We start from the raw sequence: 26,547 nt of genomic DNA, 5'->3' as shown, positions 1-26,547 counted from the left end.
CTGGCGACTCCTCGCGTCAAAACACGGCACTACATGGACATTTGAGAGTCGAGAAAGGTGGATCGACAATCTTTCGGTTTCCCCTTGTGAGCTCGTTGACCTCTGGGATCGACTGTGCGGGTCTTACCTTTGACAATTCGTTGTACTGTTGTACAACAATGGCAGGAGTCGAGGCCACACAACCTGATCAGGTTTCCAAAACCAGGAGCGTGCCAGCTGAAGGATATGAAAAGAAATGTATTTTCTGCAAGATCGTAAACAATGAAATGGGCACGGAGCTTCTTCACTGTGTAAGAATATTGGCAATGTTTAAATAGTATGAAGTGCTAAGCTAGCTAGCTTTAGCATGCTTTCTTGTTAAACAGCTGGGTTAAGAAGCAGCGTAAAGGTACTGTATATAGCTCTGTAACACATGTATAACGTTAGTGGCTTTTTGAATATTGGGCTAGATTTATTGTTTAAAGACTAAGTTGTGTGCGACACGGGGCTAGGGTTGTTGCAGTAGAGAGTCAACAGAGTCAGGAGAGTTAGTTAATAGAGAGATTGTTATAGCCAGTAAGAAAGTGTATAGCCAATAGAAAGTTCATAGCGAGTAGCCTAGTTTATAGTGAGTAGAGAGTTTATAAAAGAGAGTTTAGAGTGCCTTGCACTGCCTATCTCACCTATTTGGCTGAGGAGACAATGTTGCTCTAGGCTACATAGACTTAATCACAGAAATGAGTGTGCAATGTGCAATGTGTTCTTCATTCATTTCCCTCCCAAATTGATGTATTTGTTTTCAAACACAAGACAGTTCACAACCAAAATCCTAACTTTATAGTTCTATTTTTGGCGGAGAAGGCAATTACATTTTTATTTATGCAAGGTCCCACATATAGGCTTAGTTATTTATGTCATTATTTATTTATCAATGAATTCATACTCAAAATGTGTTCATCTTCAACTCTAAAGTAGAGTTTAGATTCTCTGCCCAAGCCCGAGCCCGCCAGACTTTCGGGCCGGGCCGTTATTTTCCGCCACTATCCTGGGCCGAGCCGGGCCAGGCCGGGCCCTTGATCAAGCTTTTGTGTTTTTTACTAGGCCTATAGCCTAATTGGGTGGGGAGAAAGCTATGTTATAATCAGAAATAGGAGAATTACCTTTGAGCAAGTTTCTCTGGCCTGTTGGAAAAATTTGGGATAGTGTAAGTACACAACTAAAATATATATAATACAGGTATAGTTGTTTATAGACATTTTATTGCAGAAATATTACATATTTTATCAGTAAGATGAACGTAACAGAGTTAAAAACTGCAATATTTCCCCCTGAAATGTGGTGGAGTTGCAGATACTCAAGTAAAGTACAAGTACGGTTCCTCAGAATTGACTTAACTGGAAATGTAATTAGTTTATTTTAATCTCTGAGGAGATGGAAAGAGAGGCCAGAAATCCGGTAAGACAAACAGAGAGACAGAAACAAGGCAGGAAGGCACAATGAAAAGACAACCTGACACTCAGACAGACGGACATATAGGCCTTTAACTTTCTGTCAAGCCACCTCATTCAGTCCCTGAGCCACTACCTTGACACAGTAACTGAACTCCAGCCAGATTTAGGACAGAGCGACTGAGCAGGTCACGTTAATGATTCCCTAACTCTGGCTTTCAGGACCATTGTGAAATCCTTATGTCAAATACATGTAAAGCTGTCTAGGGAGAAAGGGAGGGTTAATAATGAAAGTGGCTTATCTCAGCGATTGACCCACTGGTATAAAATGCTCAGGGGGCTGAGACTCTGGACAGGGACAGTGGACACGCTGCTTCAGCACTGAACCTCCAAACCATCTACTCTCTCTTTCTCCTTGCGGTTTACCCTCATCTTCAATCAGCCATGGGAGTTGCCTACAGCGTTGGAGAGTAAGTGAAATGAATCATCAAGAGAGCTGTGAACGTTGTTATGCTGGGTCCTGAACATGGTGATGTTATCTGGAGTTTAATCACACGGTATTTTGATTTGCTTGTTTTAACCTTTTAAGCAAGAAAATGTGGGCTTAGAATCGCAAAAGCTTTAATTACAACAAGATTTTAAAAGTTTATTTGGGGTCGTGCATGGGATGTAACCCTTTTGCAAAGGTATAGTGATCAGAGTTCTTGGTGGTGTGTGTATTACTACATGTGCAAAGGAAGTAACGATAGTTATGTTATTGTAACTCCAGATTCTATGAGTATAGGCGTAGCCCTCTAAGCCACGCTATGGGTTTATCCCTTCGCGCATGCGCAGTCGTGAAGATTTTCTTTCCCGCCCTTGCGTGCCGCACGGGCTTCAGCTACGTCCGCAATTACCGTATAAGAACAGGGCGGACCCGTTGCTCTGCTCCCAACATCAGCTTTTTCTTCAGCTAATGCAATAGGAGTAGGTGGCCCGAATCTTAGAGGGCTACGCCTATACTCATAGAATCTGGAGTTACAATAACGTAACTATCGTTCTATTTCGTATAGGCTTTGCCCTCTAAGCCACGCTATGGGTTAGGGCGAAGCTGATCTAGTCAATGCCACCTGCGACAGATCCCACAAGTGGAACATAGAGTAACTGTTTTCCCTTACTGTCACTTTATCTCTCATGTGCCGCCATGGCAACGACCTGTTAGCTGGCTGAAAGCCCAAGCTGAGAATGCAGGCGTGCATGATTGCAGCTGGACCAGCGTCGGGAACCAGGATGCGTTCGTGCGCTCCAGTGCCACCAGGATGACCGACAGGCCTTCCTCCTGGATGCGTTCCAGGAGGCGAGGGATCAGAGGGACCGGGGGGAAAGCGTATAGGAGGGTTCTGGGCCATGGATGGTGGGAGAAAGCGTCTGCGCCCAGGGGTGGGTTGTCCTGTGAGCTCAAGGAAAACCACAGAGCGCACTGTGTGTTTTCTCGTGAGGCGAACAGGTCCACCTCCGCTTCCCCGAACCTGCTCCACAGCTTCCGAACGATAGTGGGATTCAATTTCCACTCGTTGTGAGAGGGTCCCCCCCTCGACATTAGGTCTGCCGCCCGGTTTAGTATCCCGGGGATGTGGACGGCCCTGAGGGACAGCAGATGACTGTGAGACCACAGCAGGAGGCTCCTGGCTATTTCCAATAGCCGGGCCGAGCGTACGCCGCCCTGGCGATTTATGAACGCCGCTGCTGTGACATTGTCTGTCTGCACCACAACATGTCTCCCTGCTACCTTCGGGGCGAAGTGCTTCAAGACCTTCAGCACCGTGGACAGCTCCAGACAGTTTATGTGTGGGAGGGGAGGAGGAGGCCATTCCCCTCCCACCACCTGTGATTCGCACATTTCTCCCCAGCCAGTGAGGGACGCATCCGTGTACACTGTCACGTATGACGTCACTCTGCCCAGGGGAACCCCAGCTGACAGGGTCTGGGGGTTTCCCCAGTATGACAGGTCTGACTGCAGAGAGGGAGGGATAGTCAGCATTCGCCACTTGTGGCTTATGGGGTCGATGTGCTGACGAAGGAACCACCTCTGGATTTTCCTCATGTGGAGAAGCCCCAGGGGTACTACCATGTATCCCGCGGACATCATGCCCAGAAGGCGCATGATAGACAGCGCTGACACCTTTGCGCGGGGCGTGGTGCGCGACAGGAGAGAAAGCAGCGCATCTTGCCTCGGCGTTGACAGCCTGGCCCTCATAACAATCGAGTTTAGCACTACGCCCAGATAAACTATCGATTGTGAGGGAACCAATGCGCTTTTCTGCCAGTTTATGGCAAAACCGAGTGTCTGCAGGTGCTGCAGGACTGACACGGTGTGTAGCGCCGCCGTTTCCCGAGAGGGAGCCAGGATGAGCAAATCGTCCAGATAAAACAGGACTCTGACGCCTTTTTTCCGCAACGGCTGAAGAGCCGTCTCCATGCACTTGGAAAAAGTGCGAGGGGCCAGTAACCGAATGGCAGTCGGTTGTACTGAAAAGGAGCCCCTTGGAAAAAGAAGAGCAGGAATTTCCTGTGTCTGGGGATGACTTGGATGTGAAAGTAAGCGTCTTTCAGATCCACGGATGTAAACCACTCCTGGTGGCGCACGCATTCCAACACGTTTGATAGTCAACATGTGGAATGGACGTACCATGACGCACCGGTTGAACTGGGACAGGTCGAGGATGGGACGAAACCCGCCTGACTTTTTTGGCGTGAGAAAGTATCGGGAGTAAAAACCCTCGTTCTCCTCCCCCGGAGGAACATGGGAAATTGCTCCCTTTGACAGCAGTTCCCGTAATTCTGACGTCATGGTGTCTGATTCCGCCTGGGACGACACAGTTGTCTCCAACACGCCCGCAAAGCGAGGCGTGGGGGAGGTGAACTGGAGTGTGTAGCCCCGTGATATCACTTTTGACATCCACGAGTCCATGTGTGTCAGTCTGATCCATGCCGCGCTGTGCTCTGAGAGCAGGCGCGCGCATGTCTGTGTGTTGTTCACAGACATAGTTAGCAGGAAGCGCAGAGCCCGTCCCGCCGCTGGGCGAGACGTGGGTAGAACGTGTCGCCCAGCCCATGGTAGGGCCCTGTAGAAAGGGTGGCGGGTCATCGTCGTCCTCATCCCGCTGGCATAGCCAGGGGGAGGAGGAGAACTGAGCAGCGCTAAGTGTAGCGGCAATGGCGTCTGCTCCCGCTGTCTGCATAGTGAGAGAGCGGTGCAGCTCCGCGAGCAGCGGTGACCTGGTGTGTGCTTGTGTTTGTGTGGGGAACATCTGTGATATTATCAGCGTAGTGTTCAGTGGGAACAAGGGCTGCTAGGTTGAGGGGAAACTGCTCTTTAGAAAGACTTGAGTGGCCCTTAAAAGGGCCGTTGTGTTTCCAATTCTCAACCGTGGAGGGACAGACGTTCCCCGCGCCCCGTCATTGCCACCGTCGGCGCTGCTTGGTGGGTGGCTCCGGGGGCGGGTTAGACCAGGTGGGGGCCGCCTTCATGATCCTTCGACCCCGTGAAGCCTGCCTGTCGGGGGCCGGCTGTCGCTGCGGTGGGGCAGGCGGAGGGGCGGAGATCGAAGCCTGGGAGGGCGCAGCCGCAGCAGAGGCTGTGGGGCGTTTCCTCTTATGGCGGCTGGTGGAGCGGTGGCGCTGTTGTTGAGGTGCTGCCTTCCAGGAGCCAAGCCGCCGTAGCCGCTCCGCCTCTTCGGCTGCCTGGTGGAGGTGGGATGTGGCTGTCTGTAGACGAGGTCCAAATAGTCCATCGGGAGCTATGGGACCGTACAGAAACTCGCGCCTGACCTCCGTGGGTAGCTGTGACATGTGGAGCCAGATATTTCGCTGGGCCACAGTCTGCCACGCCTGGATCCTCGACAACGCCACCGTGGTCGCCGTGCTGAGGGTGAGGATGGCGGTCATAGCCTTGCCGATCTCCGTAGCTAGCTCCGGAGGAAGCGCCTCCGGGTTGGTGGCCATGGCGGAGACGACGGAGGCTAGCAAGGCTATGTTGTTTTGCGCCGCTAAGCCCTGGGCCGCACACTGGTGAGACCGGTCAGTGACTTGGACGCAAACCTGGTCCTGGGGGGACGGGGGGGTCGGCTTCCGGTGGCCGAAGAAGGTAGCCTTCGGAAGCAGGATCGACGCCAGGCTCTGCTCCAGAGGGGGGACAGAAGGAAAGCCTGCCTCTGTGTCGCCATGAACCCGTGTGAACGGGGCATAGCGCGAGACTGGCGCCCTCAGTTTCCCTGGCTGAGAGAGAGCCTCCTCCACGAACGGCCGAAGCTCCGTGAAGCGCGGCCAGAGTGGGGCCCGTTTGGTCGGCAGCTCCTGAGAGTAGATGTCACCGCTCAGGAGGCCGCGAGAGGGGGCTGGCGGCTCCGCTGGAAGCGCTATGCCCCTCTGGTCCGCCGCCCATTTTATGATCTCCGGCAGGTCCATAAAAAGAGCCTTGGTGGTGGAAGGTGGAGCCACCTGCGGCAGATGGGAAGACCGCTGAGGCGGTGCCCCTGGCCGTTCTGGAGACGGGGAGAGCCATAGCGGCACCGATCCCTGTCCCCAGATCCAGTCCTCCCAGTGGGGAGGAAGGAAACCCAGTGAGAGAGTCGTCGTTCGGGGGAGACGAGTCATAGGACTCGTGCCCGTCGAAGACGCCCTCTTCCAGCGGTTCCAGGGCGTCGACGGTGTCGCGTCAGTCCGCCCAGCTGCTGTCCCCCTCTCCGTCGACCTCAAAGGCCAGAAAAGCGTCCGCCCGCCGTTGAAGCTCTTTAGAAGGCAGGCGGGCGCAGAACGGGCAGGAGGCGTCGGAGGTGAGAGCCTTGCCGGCATGAGAGGCGCCGAGGCAGGTCTCGCAGCAGGGGTGAAGGTCCGGCGAGAAGATGTAGCCGGCCTCGCAGGAGGGGCAGAGGCGGACGCCGCTGGAGCTGGTAGTTTTCATTACTTTCTTCATAACTGCTCTTGCTTGAAGAAAAAGTGGGAGCAGAGCAACGGGTCCGCCCTGTTCTTATACAGTAATTGCGGACGTAGCTGAAGCCCGTGCGGCACGCAAGGGCGGGAAAGAAAATCTTCACGACTGCGCATGCGCGAAGGGATAAACCCATAGCGTGGCTTAGAGGGCGAAGCCTATACGAAATAGAACAGGGAGTTATTTCAGTCATTCCATGGTAGAAAGATGTTGTTGCAGTGCAGATTGGCAGGAAGAGAAAGAGGGAGTCAAAGTAGGTTTATACTACAAATTACTACTTGTTTCAATAGTAAATGGATTTTCAGGATTTCAGTAATGAATTGCTCAGAAGTGGCTCTCTTTTGGAAACCTGTAGGAGGTGACAGAATCCATCTTAAAAAAAAACTCAATCATGTCATGCAAATCATGTCCAGGCACGATTTAATAGAGTATTGTGAGTGGCATTTCCTCAACTTTGAATTAGTTTTTTTCTTATGGGAAACAGAGGTTGGGTCAACTGTCATTAATGCAGTTAAGATGATGTAACACACAGTGATTCTGCTTTAGTTGAATTATTTGTAACTTCAAGGTGGTGATTGATGTTAGAAGCCCATTGCTTTTCATATTAAAAAACTACTCATTTGGGGGGCGCTGTTGGACACTGAGCATGTAGGACGTGTCTCCCTTTTGCTCCGCGAGTTTGTGTTTATTTTAACTTTTTAACACAGTTTCTTTTTACTAGCTTGACCGGTGCACAATTGTGACAAGTTTTTGGTCAGTTTCGGTGTGTTTTGGGGGAATTTCAACCGACAATGGCAGCTGCACGTGGAAACTCGGCTCGCACAGGCCGTGCTAAGGCCTCTCCCTTGACTGAGCCCGCATCTCCGCCGAAGGCGGTCACGGACCCCGAGTGTGCGCCCAATTTGGATCACCTCCGGGCTATGTTAGACCAGTTGAAAGGAGACATTTGTGGCAAAATAGATTCGCTGTCTAGCGAGCTTCGAGCGGACATTTCTTCGGTAAGAGAGGAGCTTAGGCACGCCATTGAACCGATGCAACAAAAACTTAGCTCCCATTATCAAGCTATTACGGAGTTGCAGCGCGTGTGCACTGACCACAGTGACCTGCTAACTTCACTGGATTCAACAGTTTCCACGCTGAAAGCCGAGGTTAAACTGCTGACCGATAAATGTGAGGACCTGGAGGGTAGAGCGAGGAGGAACAACATACGGTTGTTAGGTGTGCCGGAGGGGACCGAAGGTGTGCGCCCAACCAAATTTATTGCCCAGCTGCTGATGGACTCCCTTGGCCTGGATGAGTTGCCCCTGCTCGATCGGGCGCATCGCACTCTCCGATCCAAGCCCGGTGATGGTAAACCACCCCGACCCTTTGTGATTCGTGTACATTTTTTTCATGTGAGAAATGACATTTTACGCCGGGCCAGCGACGCTCCTCTTCTCCACCAAGGCAAGAGACTGTTTATCTTTCCTGACTATACTTCGTCGGTTGCGAAGAAACGTGCTGCATTCACGGACGTTAAACGTCTGTTACATTCATGTCCTGGAGTGAATTTTGGATTGAGGTTTCCCGCGACTTTGAGGATCACTCTTCCCGGTGGAGCTACACATGCTTTTGAGGACCCAGCCACTGCGATGGACTTTGTCAAGGTGAACCTAAAGTCTGGTGTCTCTTCTGGACCTACAGTTTGAAAGCGGTTGGCAGTTTGTTTGGTAAACTGGGGGTAAATTTAATCCGTTCTCTGTTGGTAAGCTGCCCTGCTTTAGATTTGTTTCTCTTGGACTTGAGTCACTTTTCATATTTTGCTACTGTGTTTGTCTACATATTATTTTATGCTTTGTTACAAACTCGCATGAGCACTACTGGTTTGTGCTATTAATGGAGCGTGTTAGGATGTTTTTGGTAGTTTGTGGGATTTGCTCGCGTCTTGTTTGGGAAGACGCTTCGGCTCGTGGGGTGGTGGGTGGGTGTGTGAGGTGTTCTCCCTTTTTCTTTCGCTGTGGGGTTTGTGTTTTGTTTAGTCAGGTCGCCCATGTTTTATTTTATTTCTGTGACTGTTATACATTCCACGCTGCACTAATACTGGACTAGCATGCAGCAGTCTAGGATGCCACGACAATCAGGGACAGGACTCAAATTTGTTAGCTGGAACTGTAATGGTCTAAATCAGCCTATTAAACGTAGCAAAGTTCTTCACCATCTTCAACAATTAGGTGCCCATATTGTTTTCCTTCAAGAGACTCATTTAAAATCTTCCAGCCATATCGGATTAAAGGGGAGCTGGGTCAGTCAAATATTTCATTCTAGTTTTAATGGTAAATCTAGGGGTGTTGCAATTTTGATTCACAAATCGGTTCCTTTTGTGTGCTCTGAGGTTATAGCTGACCCCAATGGAAGGTTTGTGTTTGTAACGGGACAGCTATATAGTAATTATGTGATTCTGGCTAATGTGTATGGTCCAAACTGGGATGACGACAATTTTTTCCATCAATTGTTCGCCAAGTTACCTGACATGTCCACACATCTACTCATTATGGGGGGTGACTTCAACTGTTGGCTTAATCCTGTATTAGATCGTTCTTCTACTAGACCAGGACTGCCCTCAAAGTCTTCTAAGACCATTTTATCCTTTATGGATGAGTTCTCGGTCTCTGATCCATGGCGCTTTCTCAATCCGTCTGGTAAAATGTATTCTTTTTTCTCTCACGTACATCACTCCTTTTCTCGTATTGATTATTTTCTCCTGGACAACCGTTTTCTCCATTCTGTTCAGTCTTGCTCTTATGATACTATTCTAATATCAATAATTGACTTTTTTCTTACTACCAACAGAACTCCAGGGATCTCAGCCTCCCTTCTTTGGGAGACTCTGAAAGCATACATTAGAGGTGAAATTATTTCATACAGCAGCTATGAGAACAAACAAAGGAAAAAAAAATTAAAGGAATTGAGGTTACGGATCTCCCAGCTTGATAATATCTATGCTTCCTCCCCTTCCCCTAACATATATAAGGATCGTCTCTCTCTTCAGGCTGAGTTTGATGTTCTTCCTACGAAAGAGGTTGAGGAGCTCTTATTTAAGGCTAAGTATTGTTATTATGAATCTGGGGATAAGGCGACCAAACTTTTGTCCCATCAGCTTCGACAGGCTTCCTCCTCTAAGCAGATTTCACAACTTCATACTCCTTCTGGCGTCACAACCGATCCTAAAAAGATTAATGATCAGTTTAAACAGTTTTACTCCTCTTTATATACTTCTGAGGTTGGGTCTGATCTGTCAGCCCTGGATAGTTTTTTTGACTCACTGGAGTTGGTTAGGGTAGATGCTGATACTGCTGAGCGGTTAGAGGGCCCGATCACCATAGATGACCTTAAACGGGCGACATTTTCTATGCAGTCTGGAAAATGTCCAGGCCCGGACGGTTTTCCGACCGAGTTTTACAAGACCTTCTTTGACAAATTAGCACCAGTTTTGATCGATATGTTCAATGAATCTCTTACTCTTTCTAAATTACCTCAGACTCTAAATCAGGCCTCCATATCATTACTGTTAAAAAAGGATCCTCTGTCCTGCTCAAGTTACCGTCCAATTAGTCTTTTATCTGTGGATGTAAAACTTCTGTCCAAATTATTAGCTCTGCGACTGGCATCTGTTTTGCCTTTGATAATCTCTCCTGATCAGACAGGTTTTGTCCAGAATAGGCATGGGTTCTTTAATCTCAGACGACTTCTTAATGTTGTTTATAATCCTTCTACGTCTATGGGGCCGGAAGCCGTGATCTCATTAGACGCGGAGAAGGCTTTTGACAGAGTGGAGTGGAATTACCTTTTTTACACTTTGGGGAAATTTGGTTTTGGCCAGGTGTTCATTTCTTGGATTAAGTTGCTCTATTCCTCCCCTGTGGCTTCAGTCAGAACTAATGACACCCATTCAGATTATTTCCCGTTGCACCGCTCCACTCGTCAGGGTTGTCCTCTGAGTCCTCTTCTATTTGCGGTTGCTATTGAACCCATGGCTATTGCGCTTCGTTCAGAGCCACGCATCACTGGAATAACAAGATATGGTCTTGAACAGAAGGTCTCCCTCTATGCCGATGACTTATTACTATATGTGTCCAATCTCTCTGTCTCAGTTCCCGCTGCTCTTGACATCCTTAGTTCATTTGGTCGGATTTCAGGCTATAGACTAAATTTAGACAAGAGTGAGCTGTTTCCTTTAAATCAAGGTGCCCAAAATGCTGCTCAGGGTTTCCCATTCAAAATTGTTCCATTTGGCTTTAAATACCTTGGTATCCAGATTAGAGACCGATTTGAAGATTTGTTTGATTATAATTTTGCCCCTTTGTTAGATCAGATACGGATGGACTTTCAACGGTGGTCACTGTTGCCTCTTTCCCTTGTGGCTAGGGTTAATTCGGTTAAGATGAACATCCTCCCCAAATTGTCTTATCTCTTCCAGTGCATAACTGTCTTTCTCCCTCAGTCTTTTTTTCACAAATTAGACAAATCAATCACTGAGTTTATATGGAACAGGAAGGTCCCTCGTTTGCGAAAGGAGCTGTTGCAGAGACCTAAGTCCCTCGGGGGCTTGGCCCTTTCTAACTTGAGGTTTTATTACTGGGCTTCCATCCTTAGAGTAATTCAGCTTTGGATTTCTCTGGAGGGGGCACCAGTTCCTCCTACATGGTTGAGTATGGAGAGGTTTTCTGCCAAACCTGCTTCGTTGGCTGCTCTCATCCACGCTCCTCTTAGCTTTTCTTTCTCCCTTTTTTGCAATAATATCTTAGTTAAATCCACTTTTAAAATCTGGAAGCAATTTCGACGCTACTTTGGTCTACAGACCTCTTTCCTAGCACCTTTATCAGCTAACCCTGTTTTTCATCCTTCCTTAATTGATGGGGCTTTTTCTTTGTGGTCTGACTACGGCATCAAGACATTTAGGGACTTGTATATTGCTGGTACATTTGCATCCTTCCAGCAACTCTCTGAGAAATTCCATTTGCCTAGACAGCATTTTTTTTAGATATCTTCAAGTTCGTAGTTTCATCTGCAATCTTAGCCCCAATTTCCCAAGTCTCCCAGAAGCCGCTCTAATTGACTCCTTTTTAACCCCAATGCCTACCATTAAGGGTGCTATATCACGTTTATACAATCTTATTTATTCTTTGCAGCTTACCCCGCAGCATAAAATTAAAACCCAATGGGAGGAGGATCTAGGGGAGGGGATCTCGGAGGAGCTGTGGGATGCCATTTTGCGTCGGGTTCACTCCTCGTCTATTTGTGCTAGACATGGTCTGACACAGTGCAAAATTCTACATCGCGCCCATCTCACTCGAGTTAGGCTTTCCAAAATCTATAATGATGTCGATCCCATGTGCATTAGATGTCAACAGGCTCCAGCTACCCATGTCCATATGCTTTGGTCTTGCCCTTCACTACTTAATTTTTGGACACAGATATTTAATTCTATTTCTGTTTGTACAGGGGTTCCATTTGATCCAACAGCATGTACCGCTTTGTTTGGGGTTTTACCTCCTACTTTGCAGCTTCCTAAATATAAGTCTGATTTTGTAGCCTTTGTCTCCTTATTGGCTAGACGTTTGATTTTATTGAGGTGGAAATCTCCTGCGCCACCTTCTCACTCATCTTGGATCAGGGACATCCTTCAGTTTGTGAAGTTGGAGAAAGTTAGGTGCTCGATACATGGTTCTCTTGCAAAGTTTAATAAAACTTGGGGTCCATTTTTTGCACATGTTGAGGGATTGATTTTTACGGCTATTCCAGAGTAACCACCCTGATTGTCTATTTATTGTGAGTTTTTTCCTGTGTGAATTTGTAGCATGCTGGGATGTTTTTTGTTTATCTCTGTGTAAGTGAATATATTGGGCTTTTAATTAGCAGTGGGTGACCATTTTGGTTTCTTTTTGTTCTGTGTATTTGTTCTTGGGTTGTTTTTTTTGTTATTATTTTTATTTTTATACTTGTTGTACACGTCACTGTTTTGATTCCCAAAATGTTACCTTTTGATTTTGTTATGTCACTGAAAAATCAATAAACAAATGTTTAAAAAAAAAAAAATAAACTACTCATTTTAGCCATAGCAGGCCACCTGAATAAATCTGTTCAGGTAAACGGTGATTGTCTATTCATGAAGAAATTCTCATTTTGCTTCTACAGGGTTGACCACCTCTACACCTTCTTTGTAAAGTGGTCCCCAGAAATCTACATTAAGGACAACAAGAAGCAGTTCCAGCCCTGTTTCGTCATCGGAGAGAAACATCAGAAGTGGTATCTGGTATTGAAGAAGTACAAGGTGGCTGTGATCAACAAGCGCCTTAGTAAACCTGTCCACCCTACAGCTAAAAACTGGAAGGTAAGGTTTGTATGAATACACACACACACACACACACACACACACACACACACACACACACACACACACACACACACACACACACACACACACACACACACACACACACACACACTGTAAATAACCATATGTATGTTTTGTTACAAAATATAGTGACTTTATAGTGACTAGTCTTTTATTTTGAAATTTTTGTATTGAAACGGACTTCCGGTCTAAAGCTATGCGCCTTTTGTTTTCCTTTGGAAGCACACACGTCTGGCTAACGCAGTTCATAGCAATATCTTCGACACGGAGCCCAGGGTAAACGTCAAATTCATACTTGCAGCCCTTCCGAAGAGGCAAAAGGTTTGTTTATTCAGTTGAGAATGAGCATTTTGCCTGTTAATGTTTGTTTTGCACAAACGTGAGACAGCATGTGATTATGAACAATGTTAACTGATCGGTTATATGTTTTGTATACATTTCAGCTCTTACGTTGGCGACATGGTGAACGGATTATGGTTCATAAGGAATTAAACATCATGAAACCATCAGTAAAAGTCTCATCTCTGTTCGGGGGGCATGCTACAGTAAGAGCTTCACCTCAGCGTGCTAATGTTACATCGAGCGGCCCGTGAATGTTTAGGACAATGGCAACAGCACAAGCACAAGCAGCGAGCTACAACACGGAAAATGGACGACATCGAAAGGCAAACACGTAAGCTACAAACCGAAATCAATGAAATGAGAGCTTTACTACATCAAGAAGATACAGAGAGCACGTCAAGGCAGGAGTTGAAGGACGATATTGAACGCAAAGAAAAACAATTAGCTGAATTGCATAAAATGGAGACCGAGCTATCATTACCCAGGCTTTCAGAGCGGCCTAGTGTGTTAACGGAGAAAATGCTAGCATACCAAAAAGACGAACTGATTAAAAAAGACAAAAAACTGCTGAGTCTTTATGAACAATGGAAAGGGCTAATCAGAACATCCAGAGAAAGTCTGAAGACTGACTTATCAGAGCACAAGTTGTGTGAAATGGCCGACGAGATTGAAAAGGGCTTGAACAACATGATGGTGTACAGTGAAATAAGGGAATGTGCTATGCCATCCCCTGACACAAGACGTAAAATGGACTCTTGTGAAGCAGTAACTAAGGACATTATGAAAATCCTTAATGAACGTATAACAGCAATCGATGGTGATTTTGAAGCAGATAGAGAAAGGCAACGCCTTCATCAGCTACTGTCACACCAGTACGCCCACTCCATCTACGGTACCGCCTCTCAGTCTAGCGTTTGTAAGCAGTCTGACACGTCAAGCATCGCAGCCAAAAGGATTGATGCAGCTGCGGAGTTGGCTGCAAAGGAAGCAGAATATAAAATCGTGCAGGAGGAAATTAAACAAAAGGAAAAAATGAAAGATATAGAATCTGAACTTGAGCGCTTAAAGGCAGAAAGGGAAATGCAAGCTGCTCGCGCAAAACTTGAGATCTACGACAGAGAAATGAACATGGATATAGATCATCAGCAAATAAAACCGAACAATATGACTCTCTCTGTTGACCATCAGTCTATTCATGAAGCACTAGCTCCCACTAGTGGTTTACCTCCATTAATGCCACAAAACAATGTGTCTATCCATATGTCAAATCACACTGTGAACAATCCAAACCCTCAAGTCGTCACTCCAGCACCTCCCACGGACATTTCCCAATTGGCACAAGCAATTCAAAACAGTATCGCCATAAACAGAATCCCAGTGCCAATGCCCACAGTATTCAGCGGAGACCCAATTAACTACATTGAATGGAAAGCTTCATTCTCTTCACTTGTAGATTGCAAAGGGATCTCACCTGCTGATAAGCTTCACTTGCTCAAAAGGTACGTCACAGGCCCAGCACAAAATGTCTTGAGGGCACGTTCTATCGCAGTGACAAAGAGGCATACAAGGATGCATGGCAGAAGCTTGAGCAACGTTATGGACCGCCTTTTGTTGTGCAAACAGCTTTCAGAGACAAACTGGCAAAATGGCCTAAAATAAGCTCAAAGGATGCAGAAGGATTAAGGACCTTTTCAGACTTTCTAAATGCATGTCTCCAAGCCACACCATATGTAAAAGGCCTAGAAATACTAAGTGACTGCGAGGAAAATCAAAAATTGCTGCAGAAAGTTCCTGATTGGCTGGCGGTCCGTTGGAATCGCCAGGTCACAGTTACACTTATGGGCGGCAAGGATTTTCCCTCTTTTAAGGACTTTGCAGAATTCGTGGCAGTCGAGGCAGAGATCGCATGCAACCCCGTCACTTCTTCGTATGCTCTTCACTCATGCAGCTCAGCCTACGAGAAAAGGACCACAAAGGACTTTAAACCAAACAGATCCACTCAAGTCTTCACAACACAAACCACAGTACAAAACAACAAGGCAGGGACAAGCAACACAAAATTAAAGGTACCCTGCATGTTTTGCAAAGATGAAAAACACCAGTTGTCAAAGTGCCCTAACTTTTCAGATCTGCACTTAGAAGAGAAGCGCACATATGTTAAGGACAATAAACTGTGCTATGGATGCCTAAAAGGGGGCCATAACGCCAAAGATGGTTGTCATTGCCACACTTGTGACATTTGCAAAGGAAGGCATCCCACTTGTCTGCACAATGACAATCACAAGGCATATGAAAGGTCACGAAGCTCTGACAACACCGCTCCAAGCACTCCAAATGAAACCACGTCAGTCACAGCTCTCAACGTTACTAAGGTGGGCCAGTCTAGTAGCACATCTATGATTGTTCCTGTATGGGTGTCCACAGTTCAGAGCCCGTCTAAAGAGCAATTAGTTTACGCACTATTAGACACACAAAGTGACAGCACATTTGTCTGTGAAGAAGTAAGTAACCAGCTACAAGCAGACACTCACCCTGTAAAGTTAAAACTAACTACCATGCTAGGTGTTCACTCCATTGTTAAGAGTAACAGAGTATCTGGATTGCGTGTGAGAGGATATGACTCAGACATTCGCATCGACCTACCCCCTTCATATACCAAGGACTTTATTCCAGTTAACTATGACAACATACCCACTAGTGACACAGCGAAACAATGGCCCCACCTGACAGAAATTGCTGATAATATGCCACCTCTTCTGAGTTGTGATGTTGGACTCCTTATCGGATTTAACTGTCCCAGAACTTTAGCTCCAAGACAAGTTCTACTAGGAGAGGGTGAGGAGCCATATGCAATCCGCACAGACCTAGGGTGGAGTATCGTTGGAGGCTCCACACCAGTGCTCACTGAAACTCAGTCAAGTTTGTGTCATAGAGTCACAATAAAGGAATTACCCCCTATAACTCCCATGGACGTGATTAGTGTGCTAGAGTCAGATTTTAAGGACACAAAAGCAAGTGACAAAACGGTCTCACAAGAGGATCTCATCTTTTTGGACAAGCTTAAGGAGGGAATAAGGAAAAACGAACAAGGACACTGTGAGATGCCTCTGCCATTCAGACAAAGGCCACACTTACCCAACAACAGAAAGCTTGCTGAAATCAGACTCGAACACTTAAAGCAAAAGTTCAACAAAGACGAAAAGTACAAAAGAGACTATATAGCTTACATGAAGGACATTATTGAGAGGGGTGACGTCGAAGAAGTACACAATGAAGGAAAACAAGGTGAACAATGGTACATCCCCCATCACGGGATTTATCACCCCAAAAAGCCCACTAAACTTCGCGTTGTCTTCGATTGTTCAGTCAAACACAAGGGTACAAGTCTAAACGAACATCTTCTCCAAGGGCCGGACCTGATTAACAATCTAACAGGCATCCTTCTGCGGTTCAGACAACATTCTATTGCTCTAATGTGCGATATAGAGAAGATGTTCCACCAGTTCCACGTCCAGCGGTGCGACAGAGATTACCTGAGTTTTCTGTGGTGGAAAAACGGCAACACAGATACACAGCCACGAGTATACAGAATGAAGGTACATCTTTTTGGTGCGACATCATCCCCAGGCTGTGCGAACTACGGACTAAAGTATTTGGCTAAAGAATACTGTCACACGCACCCTGTAGGATCTGAGTTCATGGAAAAGGACTTCTATGTGGATGATGGAGTTACAAGCACAGACACAGTTGAAAAGGCAATACAGCTCGCAAAAGAGGCCACAGAGGTATGCAAGCAAGGAGGGCTCCGTCTGCACAAATTTATCTCAAATAGCTGTTCTACAAAGCATCCCCCCATCTGAATGGGCAGTAGAGACAAAAACAAAGGACTTAACGTTCAAAGACATGCCACAAGAAAGGGCCTTAGGCGTCCAATGGAACGTTGAGAGGGACTGTTTCCAATTTGACAACACTTTAAAAGACCAACCAGCAACACGTCGAGGTATCTTATCCACTGTTGCATCCATCTATGACCCCCTTGGCTTCCTGGCGCCAAATGTGTCACCAAGGCATCAACTGGGATGACTCCCTACCAGAAGCACTGAGGCCAAGGTGGGAGAGCTGGCAACGTGACTTTGCCAACTTAGACAAGGTAAACATAAGTCGTTGTTACCTTCCTGTTAGTTTTGGAGAGCTTAAAGAAATAGAGTTGCACCACTTTTCAGACGCAAGCACGAGTGGTTATGGACAATGCACCTATTTGAGAGCCAAAAACATTAAAGAAGAAATTCACTGTTCACTGGTAATAGCCAAAGCCCGTGTTTCTCCTACCAAGCTGACTACAATCCCCAGACTCGAGCTAACTGCAGCTGTAGTTTCAGTCTCAGTTAGTAATATGTTGAGAGATGAACTCAGCTACGCTCAAATCAAAGAGTATTTCTGGACTGATTCAAAGGTGGTTCTGGGCTACATAAACAATGAGTCGCGTCGTTTCCATACCTTTGTAGCGAATAGAGTCCAAAAGATTTGCCTAAGTACAAATCCTCAGCAAGGGTTTTATGTGCCATCTGAAGAGAACCCAGCTGATAGTGCATCTAGGGGTAAATCGGTCACTGACCTTCTCTCATCCAACTGGTTCACCGGCCCCTCCTTTCTCTGGGAGAGAGACCTACCCACAACACAAAGTGTAGAGCTGGAACCGTCTCTTGGAGATCCAGAAGTCAGAAAAACAAGGACAATGTTGACCAAAGTTACAGAGACATTCAGCCTTGCAGAACGTTTATCCAAGTTTTCGTCATGGTCCAAAGCAGTCAAAGCTGTTGCACGTCTCATAAGAAGGGCCAAGAAAGTCAAATCAGATGCACCGGCTACAGTGAGTGAACAAGAAAGTGCAGTACACGTCATCATTCAGGATGTACAAAAACAAACATATGGAAAAGAGATAAAATTGTTAAGCAAAGGCAACCAGCTCCCACATCACAACAAACTGTTCCACTTAGACATTTTCAAGGACACGGACGGTCTCATCAAGGTCGGAGGGAGACTTTTATCTATCAAAGACTCTTTCAAACACCCTATTGTGATTCTAAAGGAACATCATGTGACCAAACTCATAATAGCTCACTGTCATGACAAAGTAAAACACCAAGGAAAAGGCTTCACCATAAATGAAATCCGATCCAGTGGCTACTGGATCCCAGGGATTAGCAGAACCGTTGCTTCCTTCCTCCGCCAGTGTGTCATCTGCCTGAGAATGAGCGACTTAACTGCAGAACGCTTAGAGCCCTCTCCGCCCTTCACATACAGTATGGACTGTTTTGGCCCTTTTATAACTACAGAAGGCCGAAAACAACATAAACGGTATGGGCTTTTATTCACTTGCTTTTGCTCCCGCGCCATTCACATTGAGCTATTAGAAGACTTATCCACGGACACATTCATTAATGCATTAAGGTGTTTCATTTCTATCAGAGGTGCAGTTCGCCAAATTCAGTGTGATCAGGGAACAAACTTTGTTGGCGCAAAAAATGAGTTTAAAGCTGCCCTACGTGAATTGGACACCCAAAGACTGAGTACTTATCTGTCCCAAAAACAATGTGACTTTGTGTTGAATGCACCTCACTCCAGTCACGCAGGTGGAGTGTGGGAACGCCAGATAACTTGCACATGGCAGACTTAATGATGCTTCATTAAGGACCTTATTCTACGAAGCTATGGCCATAGTCAATAGTCGCCCATTGACTGTAGACAACCTTAACAACCCTGACAGCTTGGAACCACTTACCCCTAACCACTTGCTCCACATGAAATCCATCACAACACTGCCCCCACCTGGTGCTTTCCCAAAAGAGGACCTCTATGGAGCAAATAGATGGCGTCGTGTGCAGTTTTTGACTGAGCAGTTCTGGTGCAGGTGGAGGCGTGAGTATCTGCACAACATTATGGCCAGGAAGCGCTGGCACTCACCAAAAAGGAATCTAAAAGTAGGTGATGTTGTGTTGGACATTGATGAACTGTCGCCCAGAGGTGAATAGAAACTTGCCAGAGTCCTGGAGACTGTTAGCGACAAGGACGGACTCGTGAGAAGAGTGAAAATCTCCTTTGGAGATAAGAGACTGAATAACAAAGGTCAACGCAGTAATACGCTCCCTATTATAGAGCGTCCTGTGCAAAAGCTAATTCTGATATTAGAATGTTCATAAGCTAATTAAGAGGAATGGTTAATTCATGTTGAAAATTCTTCGTTGTTGTTATACTGTTATAACAGACACTCATAATTTGGTGGGAGTGTAAATAACCATATGTATGTTTTGTTACAAAATATAGTGACTTTATAGTGACTAGTCTTTTACTTTGAAATTTTTGTATTGAAACGGACTTCCGGTCTAAAGCTATGCGCCTTTTGTTTTGCTTTGGAAGCACACACGTCTGGCTAACGCAGTTCATAGCAATATCTTCGACACGGAGCCCAGGGTAAACGTCAAATTCATACTTGCAGCCCTTCCGAAGAGGCAAAAGGTTTGTTTATTCAGTTGAGAATGAGCATTTTGCCTGTTAATGTTTGTTTTGCACAAACGTGAGACAGCATGTGATTATGAACAATGTTAACTGATCGGTTATATGTTTTGTATACATTTCAGCTCTTACGTTGGCGACATGGTGAACGGATTATGGTTCATAAGGAATTAAACATCATGAAACCATCAGTAAAAGTCTCATCTCTGTTCGGGGGGGCATGCTACACACACGGTTAAAGATGAAATAAAAGCCCTCTGTGGGTCTTCAACTGCAGGTTAACATCAGGGAAGGACAATAAACCTCTACAGTTTAAACAAGCATTTGTAAATGCTTGAGAAAAATCATCAAGTATCCCTGACTTACAGTAACTGAGTCACCAAAGTGCCTGGCAGTTTTCCCAGAGGTTGTGAGAAATCCCATTCTCTATATATGGACATCCTATCTCAATCTCCCTCCCATTTTCCCAGAACCGCACTTCCCTTTCCTTTTTGAGAGAATAGAAACTGTTCCGTATCAGAGCTAACCAATGAGAAGCCTCTCCAACTAAAGTTTCAGACCAATAGCATTTAAGACAGTAAAATGAAAAGTAGCTCAGATGCATAAGAGTTGGATGTGGTACATGTGGTACTGCAGAGCGCAGAGCTTGACAGAGAAATAAGGAAGAATGAAGCTGCAGTCAGACAATTTCAAGGTGTTTTATTTTGCCAGTGACTGTATGGAGCCGTATGTTGAGGTAGGACCACTATACTGCATGTTATTATGTTAGGAGATGTGCTGTATTTATGGGGTAAAATATACTTTACCCTGGGGTAAAAAAACATTATGTCATCATTATCCATCCTTCCTACAGCTTGCGATCCAGCAATCCAGTTGTGAATTCAGCAATCCAGTTGTGAATTTATTGTCAATGAAGCTGTGTTAAACTTGTACCTGCATCTACAGTTGGAATAACATCTTTACCCTTTAGATATTACATGGGCACTGTCTGTAAATGAGTCGCTCAACCACAAGTTTCTGTATGTACTGTAGGGGAAAGTCTCATTGTGTCTCATCTTGTGTCCTCCTCCAGATCATCACACTGAAGGACTCCAAGCGGCGCCAGAGTCTGTGTAGCTCGCTGGACTCTGAGGCAGAGGAGCCCGAGTACCAGGAGGAAGATGAAGGTGATCTCCCTGTCCTGTGTGACCGCAGCCATCTGCTGGATGACCAACACCTGGAGAAAGTGAGTCATACCCGGCAACATTTCCAAATAAAATCTGAGTGAACGATTTGGAAATGATTTACAGCCATCAACTCGTTTTGTTGTGATAATTACTTTTATATCTTTCAGTATGACATCTTTTGATTAACATCCCTTTTTTTCCAACAGCTTGCTGCTCACATGCCAGCAAGGACCCAGGGCTATCCTTGGCAACTGGTCTACAGCACAGCCATCCATGGGAGCAGTCTGAGGACTATCTACAGGAATACGACAAGCCTGGACAGCCCTGTGCTGCTGGTCATCAAAGACATGCATAATAAGGTTGGCATCTTTATCTTAACTCTCCAATGCTTTTAATTAAACAAATGACTGATACCCTGGTTAATAGTGTATCTGTGAGTACTCAATGTCTTGGTCTTTTCAGGTGTTTGGGGCGTTTTCTTCTGATTCATTCAAAGTCAGTAAATACTGCTATGGCACAGGGGAAACCTTCCTGTTCAGCTTCAACTCTGACTTCCAGGTAAGAGTGGAGTTTCCTGTGTGGTTACATCTACCAGCTAGTCTGAGAACTGCTGTATTTGTAGTACAAGTAAAGTTTGCAATCATGTAAGAGCTATTCTTTAGCTAAGAAACTAAACACAATCTCTGGAAAGAAATATCTTTCAGAAAAGGATCAAAAATACATTTTTCATGTGCATTTGACATATTTTGAAATTTGTGCAATGGGTTTGAGTACAAGTGTCTTAAGTCTTTTATTTGGCATTTTCCCAGGTATACAGGTGGAGCGGCGAGAACTCCTACTTTGTGAGCGGCAACTTGGAATCTCTGCACATTGGTGGAGGGGGGTAAGTTATGTGGTTGTTGATTAAATTTAACTGTGACCTATCAGAGATTACAGCACCTGGTATCTGAGAGCATAAAACATTAACAGCTTTTAAAAGATTTGATATTAAAGTGTTTTTTTCTTGGTCTGTAGGGGCGGATTTGGCCTGTGGCTGGACGCTAATCTGTACCATGGTTCAAGCTTCTCCTGTCCCACATTCCGCAATGCGTCGCTCTCCACACAGGAAGACTTCATTATAAAAGACCTCGAAGTCTGGACTGTGGGAACTTAAGAGGACAACATCTGAAAAGACCCCACTGTCCGGACTGGAGTTAGAAAACTTCCAAAATGTCAAGGTGTACATGTGGTTTTAGCCACTACTGTACAAACCCTGAAAGAGCAGGTGCTGTCATCTGGGCACCTGGCTCAGATTAGCCCACATACAGAAGTAAAAGTCTTTTGGTTCTCATGCTGGACTTTCTGTTTATGCTGGTGTGATCTGTGCCTGTTTAAGACAAGTGGCCAGATGAAATCCTGTAATTCAGGGTCCTGCTGCTTTAAACTACCGGCTATTCATCAATAGCCCCTTCCTAAGACCAGTCAGTCACTGGCATCTGACGCTTTAAGCCCCCCCATGCCCTCCCTTTGTGGTGGGGAGCATTATAATACAAAGTTCACAGAAACATTGTTGAATAAGCGCATTGAGGATTTAAGGAAATATTTTTATTTTTCTGTCGAACAGCCACATGTTTGTGGAATTTAAAATGTGTTTACAGTATGTGTAAGGTTCATGAAACATACTTGGCACATAAGGGTCCGTATAAACTAAAAGGTTAAACAATTAATTTATTGGTAAAACACTGTAACGTGATAGTACGCCCAATTTCCTAAATGTACTGTAAGCACTTGTTTTTTTTTCTAACGTGATGTATGGCTTTAATGTTGTTCTCCATTTGAAGACTACTGCTGCAGGTGAAGACCTAACCACTCAGGTCAATAAAAGCATTAGGTTGCACTATAAACAACGTATTGTCTGTGATGTGTGCGGTTTGTGGAGAGGAAGAGACATCAACTGTTAACTGTCGCTTTTGTTTTTGGAAAGTGGGACACCACCTATTTGCATGAATAGACAATATAGGAACATTATTTTACATACTTTTATTATCAATTTATCTAAATGTATTTTAAGAAAAACTAAACAGAAAAGCAACATTTGTTTGTATAGTTTATTTCACATTTTAATGTTTGTGTGTAAATCAGAGTCAGCTGAAGGTAGCACAGACAACAACAACGGAAACTAAAACGTGTGTAATCTCTCAATATGATTTGCTGATACCAAATCTGATCAGGTATTAATTTTTATAATATTTGTGTTCATTTGTGAGCATATGTAGGCCACAAAAAGACCACATTAGATTATAGTGAAGCAATTTAAATGTATGTTTGACAGCAGAATATTTTTACTTAACGAAGTAGGATTTATTTTAATTCCCAACAAGAACAAAATAGTTTCAAATAACACAACTTGGAGAGTTTAAAACTTAACCTTTAAAGTACTAAGGAAAAAGATGCAAAACCACTGCAAATTATTCAGTTGTGTGGGTGCCATATAGGTACAGTAGGACAGAGGCTTTTTTATGTGTTTGATTTGATTTATTTAGCATATGTGTGTTAAGAAACAGTCCTATTCACAGAGTCAGCAACCCTCACTACAATGCGACAACACTGTGAATTAAAATGTAGGGAAGACAAATTCTAAGCAGTTAATGTCATGCCAGAAAATAGAGGTAGAACATTTTGAAAATCAGGTAAAATGAGTTACCAAATATATGTTAAACCCATAGGTTAAACCAGAGCCATACACTTCCCTTTACAGTCGCTACATGTCCATTCTGTAAAAAATAAGGTGTTTCTTCTTTGGAACTCTCTGGTTTCCCATAAGCAGCGTTGCAACGCATCCAGGCTCCTTTGTGCAAATCAGGGAAGTCCAGCAGGCATCGCCACCTCTTGAAACTCCCGAAAATCTTTTAAACTGACTGTTGTCCATCTAAAATAAAGACAGATCTAGCAACTGTATAGTTTTTTTTCTCGCTCATAATGTTTACAGAAACACATTTCGGTAAACTATTTTCGTAAAAAAAAGTTTCCAAACGAGCCGCCATTAAATGTCCCGGCTTGAAATCCGGGAAAGACCGCCCACCATGGATGTACAAGAGAACTGACAGAGCCCGCCTATTAGACATTTTCTGGAAAAGCTTAATCCGTTAATTGTTTGTCTAGGAAGTTTACGAAGGTACATCTCACTTCCCTTATTTGATAGCTTGTTCATACTTTGTGATAACGTGCGTGTAGCTTTTAATGCAGAACTAAAATCCTAAATTATTTTGGTATGGTGAAAAGGAGAAGTTTGACTGAGTGGCAAAGTATAGTTTTATTTCTAAATATTGGAAATTAGGCAAACTAAATACACTAATACAATATGAGATCACTTTATTTAATAAGTCAAGTATGAAGGCATACACTATTCTTGTTTTTTTATAATTTTACTCACCCCTTTTTTGGGGTTGGACATATGGAAAGGCCCTACATTATGCAGAGCCCCGTGAGTGAAATATCTGCTAGCTTGGACATACTTTAACATTACTTTATCTAAATGTTAGTTGCTAGCCAACATATTTTCAGTAGGCTATAGCCTAAGATGGTCAATTTGAGAATTTATCAGCAGTCAGGTGGGTTGAAAAGTTATTTGAAAATCTGCAGGGAAGTATAATCACGGTTGCATCTGTACCATCAGCAGTAAGGAGCAAATATCTAAGAGCCCTATAATCCTACAAATCAATGATCACAAACAAATCCTCTCTGTCAGGAGCTACAATTAGACATGAGGTCTTGCAGATTTATTCTTGGAATTAGGGCAGAGATTTGGTTAATAAACAACTGTTTAAGTTACGGTTTTGCATACTCACAAGACAAATAAATTGGTATACAATCATATGTTTATCAGAAAAGACCCGAATTGGTGTGCTATAAATGGATTACATCAAAATAGATTCTTTTTTTCATTGTTGGCAGTCATTGCCTGTTTTACTTTGTTGTACTTACACACTTTGGCCAACAGGTGGCTTTGTGTGCATTTACAGTAAAGTAGTGATGTTACCCGTGAACCCTCTGCTTCGAGGCATGCGAAAACATCAACCAATTTGGAATGAAGCTTTGTATCGGAGCTCGATTCGTTTGGAGATAATCACGTGACCAGTGACGTCCGAAGCTTCGTTTCACACACACCCACGTCACTGCTTTGAAGTTCAATTCAAAAGCTGCGCCAGCAGCGCGACACGGGGCTGGGGTTGTTGCAGTAGAGAGTCAACAGAGTCAGGAGAGTTAGTTAATAGAGAGATTGTTATAGCCAGTAAGAAAGTGTATAGCCAATAGAAAGTTCATAGCGAGTAGCCTAGTTTATAGTGAGTAGAGAGTTTATAAAAGAGAGTTTAGAGTGCCTTGCACTGCCTATCTCACCTATTTGGCTGAGGAGACAATGTTGCTCTAGGCTACATAGACTTAATCACAGAAATGAGTGTGCAATGTGCAATGTGTTCTTCATTCATTTCCCTCCCAAATTGATGTATTTGTTTTCAAACACAAGACAGTTCACAACCAAAATCCTAACTTTATAGTTCTTTTTTTTTTGGCGGAGAAGGCAATTACATTTTTATTTATGCAAGGTCCCACATATAGGCTTAGTTATTTATGTCATTATTTATTTATCAATGAATTCATACTCAAAATGTGTTCATCTTCAACTCTAAAGTAGAGTTTAGATTCTCTGCCCAAGCCCGAGCCCGCCAGACTTTCGGGCCGGGCCGTTATTTTCCGCCACTATCCTGGGCCGAGCCGGGCCAGGCCGGGCCCTTGATCAAGCTTTTGTGTTTTTTACTAGGCCTATAGCCTAATTGGGTGGGGAGAAAGCTATGTTATAATCAGAAATAGGAGAATTACCTTTGAGCAAGTTTGGAGGAAAGTCGGAGGTATGGAACCATTTTAAACAAGTCGTGGGCAGTGACAATATGTGTCGGCTTTGTTGAGTGCATTAAGTGCGGCACGCTGTCAATTTGACTGTCAATTTGACTGCTGTTGTACGCCTACAACAGCAAATAAAACGGGGACTTGGATGATGAACAGACACATGAAGCAGGCTTGCCGTGGCAGAAAAGATGATAGTCAGCCTTCAACGTCCTCTTACTTCTCCAAGCGTGAGGGCGAGGCAAGCCCTCACAGAGAAATACGTTGAGTTTTTTTTTTTTTTACGTTTCTTCATTCAGATCCATTTGCGATCCGTTCCATTCTGAATAAACAAACAGCGCAGTTTACATGCTTCGTCCTTGTTGCATTATTCATTAAGATCATTTTAAACAGATTTCAGATTTTCAGTTGAAACAACTCTGAATTGTATGAGAACGTCAGACGTATTAAAAAAGTGTCGGGTTAAAATCGGGCTCATGATTCCAATTAATGTGTCGGGCCGGGCTTGGACACAACGCGCACGGGCTCGGGTTGGGTCGGGCTTACTCTAAAGTCATTCATGGCTAATAACTGTGAAACAGGTTGGCACAATGCTATCCCTAACTTCACCACCAGATGTCCTCATAGAGTTCTGAAGCTTCGAGTAGTGAACCTTTTTTCGATACAATTGGCTTGAAAGCTTCACTGCTTCAGTTCGCCATCACTACAGTAAAGCCTCGAGAAATGAACCAATTTGCTGAATAGCTTTCGCCATCACTGGCGACTCCTCGCGTCAAAACACGGCACTACATGGACATAAATTTGAGAGTCGAGAAAGGTGGATCGACAATCTTTCGGTTTCCCCTTGTGAGCTCG

General features: G+C 44.8%; 1 protein-coding gene across 5 annotated transcripts; it reads left to right on the top strand.

Moving 5' to 3' along the window:
• Positions 1-79: 79 nt before the first annotated feature.
• LOC114556761 (nuclear receptor coactivator 7-like) lies at positions 80-22,699 on the top strand. 5 transcript variants are annotated; one of them, XM_028579797.1, is made up of 7 exons: positions 80-290; positions 12,571-12,766; positions 20,718-20,870; positions 21,018-21,170; positions 21,274-21,369; positions 21,621-21,694; positions 21,826-22,699. In XM_028579797.1, exons 1-7 carry the CDS (start codon positions 262-264, stop codon positions 21,962-21,964), a joined length of 840 nt encoding a protein of 279 aa, XP_028435598.1. In that variant the 5' UTR covers positions 80-261; the 3' UTR covers positions 21,965-22,699. The 5 variants fall into 5 exon arrangements, 3 of the variants coding, with proteins under 3 accessions (XP_028435598.1, XP_028435599.1, XP_028435600.1); XM_028579798.1 differs by lacking the exon at positions 80-290 and adding an exon at positions 1,818-1,897; XM_028579799.1 differs by lacking the exons at positions 80-290; positions 12,571-12,766 and adding exons at positions 13,470-19,648; positions 19,771-20,381.
• Positions 22,700-26,547: the final 3,848 nt, after the last annotated feature.

Source organism: Perca flavescens, chromosome 6, assembly GCF_004354835.1.
Source record: "Perca flavescens isolate YP-PL-M2 chromosome 6, PFLA_1.0, whole genome shotgun sequence".
In the NCBI taxonomy this organism is placed as follows: Eukaryota; Metazoa; Chordata; class Actinopteri; order Perciformes; family Percidae; genus Perca; species Perca flavescens.
The sequence above is the reverse complement of the archived record's forward strand: the minus strand, read 5'-3'. Positions and strand labels throughout refer to the sequence as shown.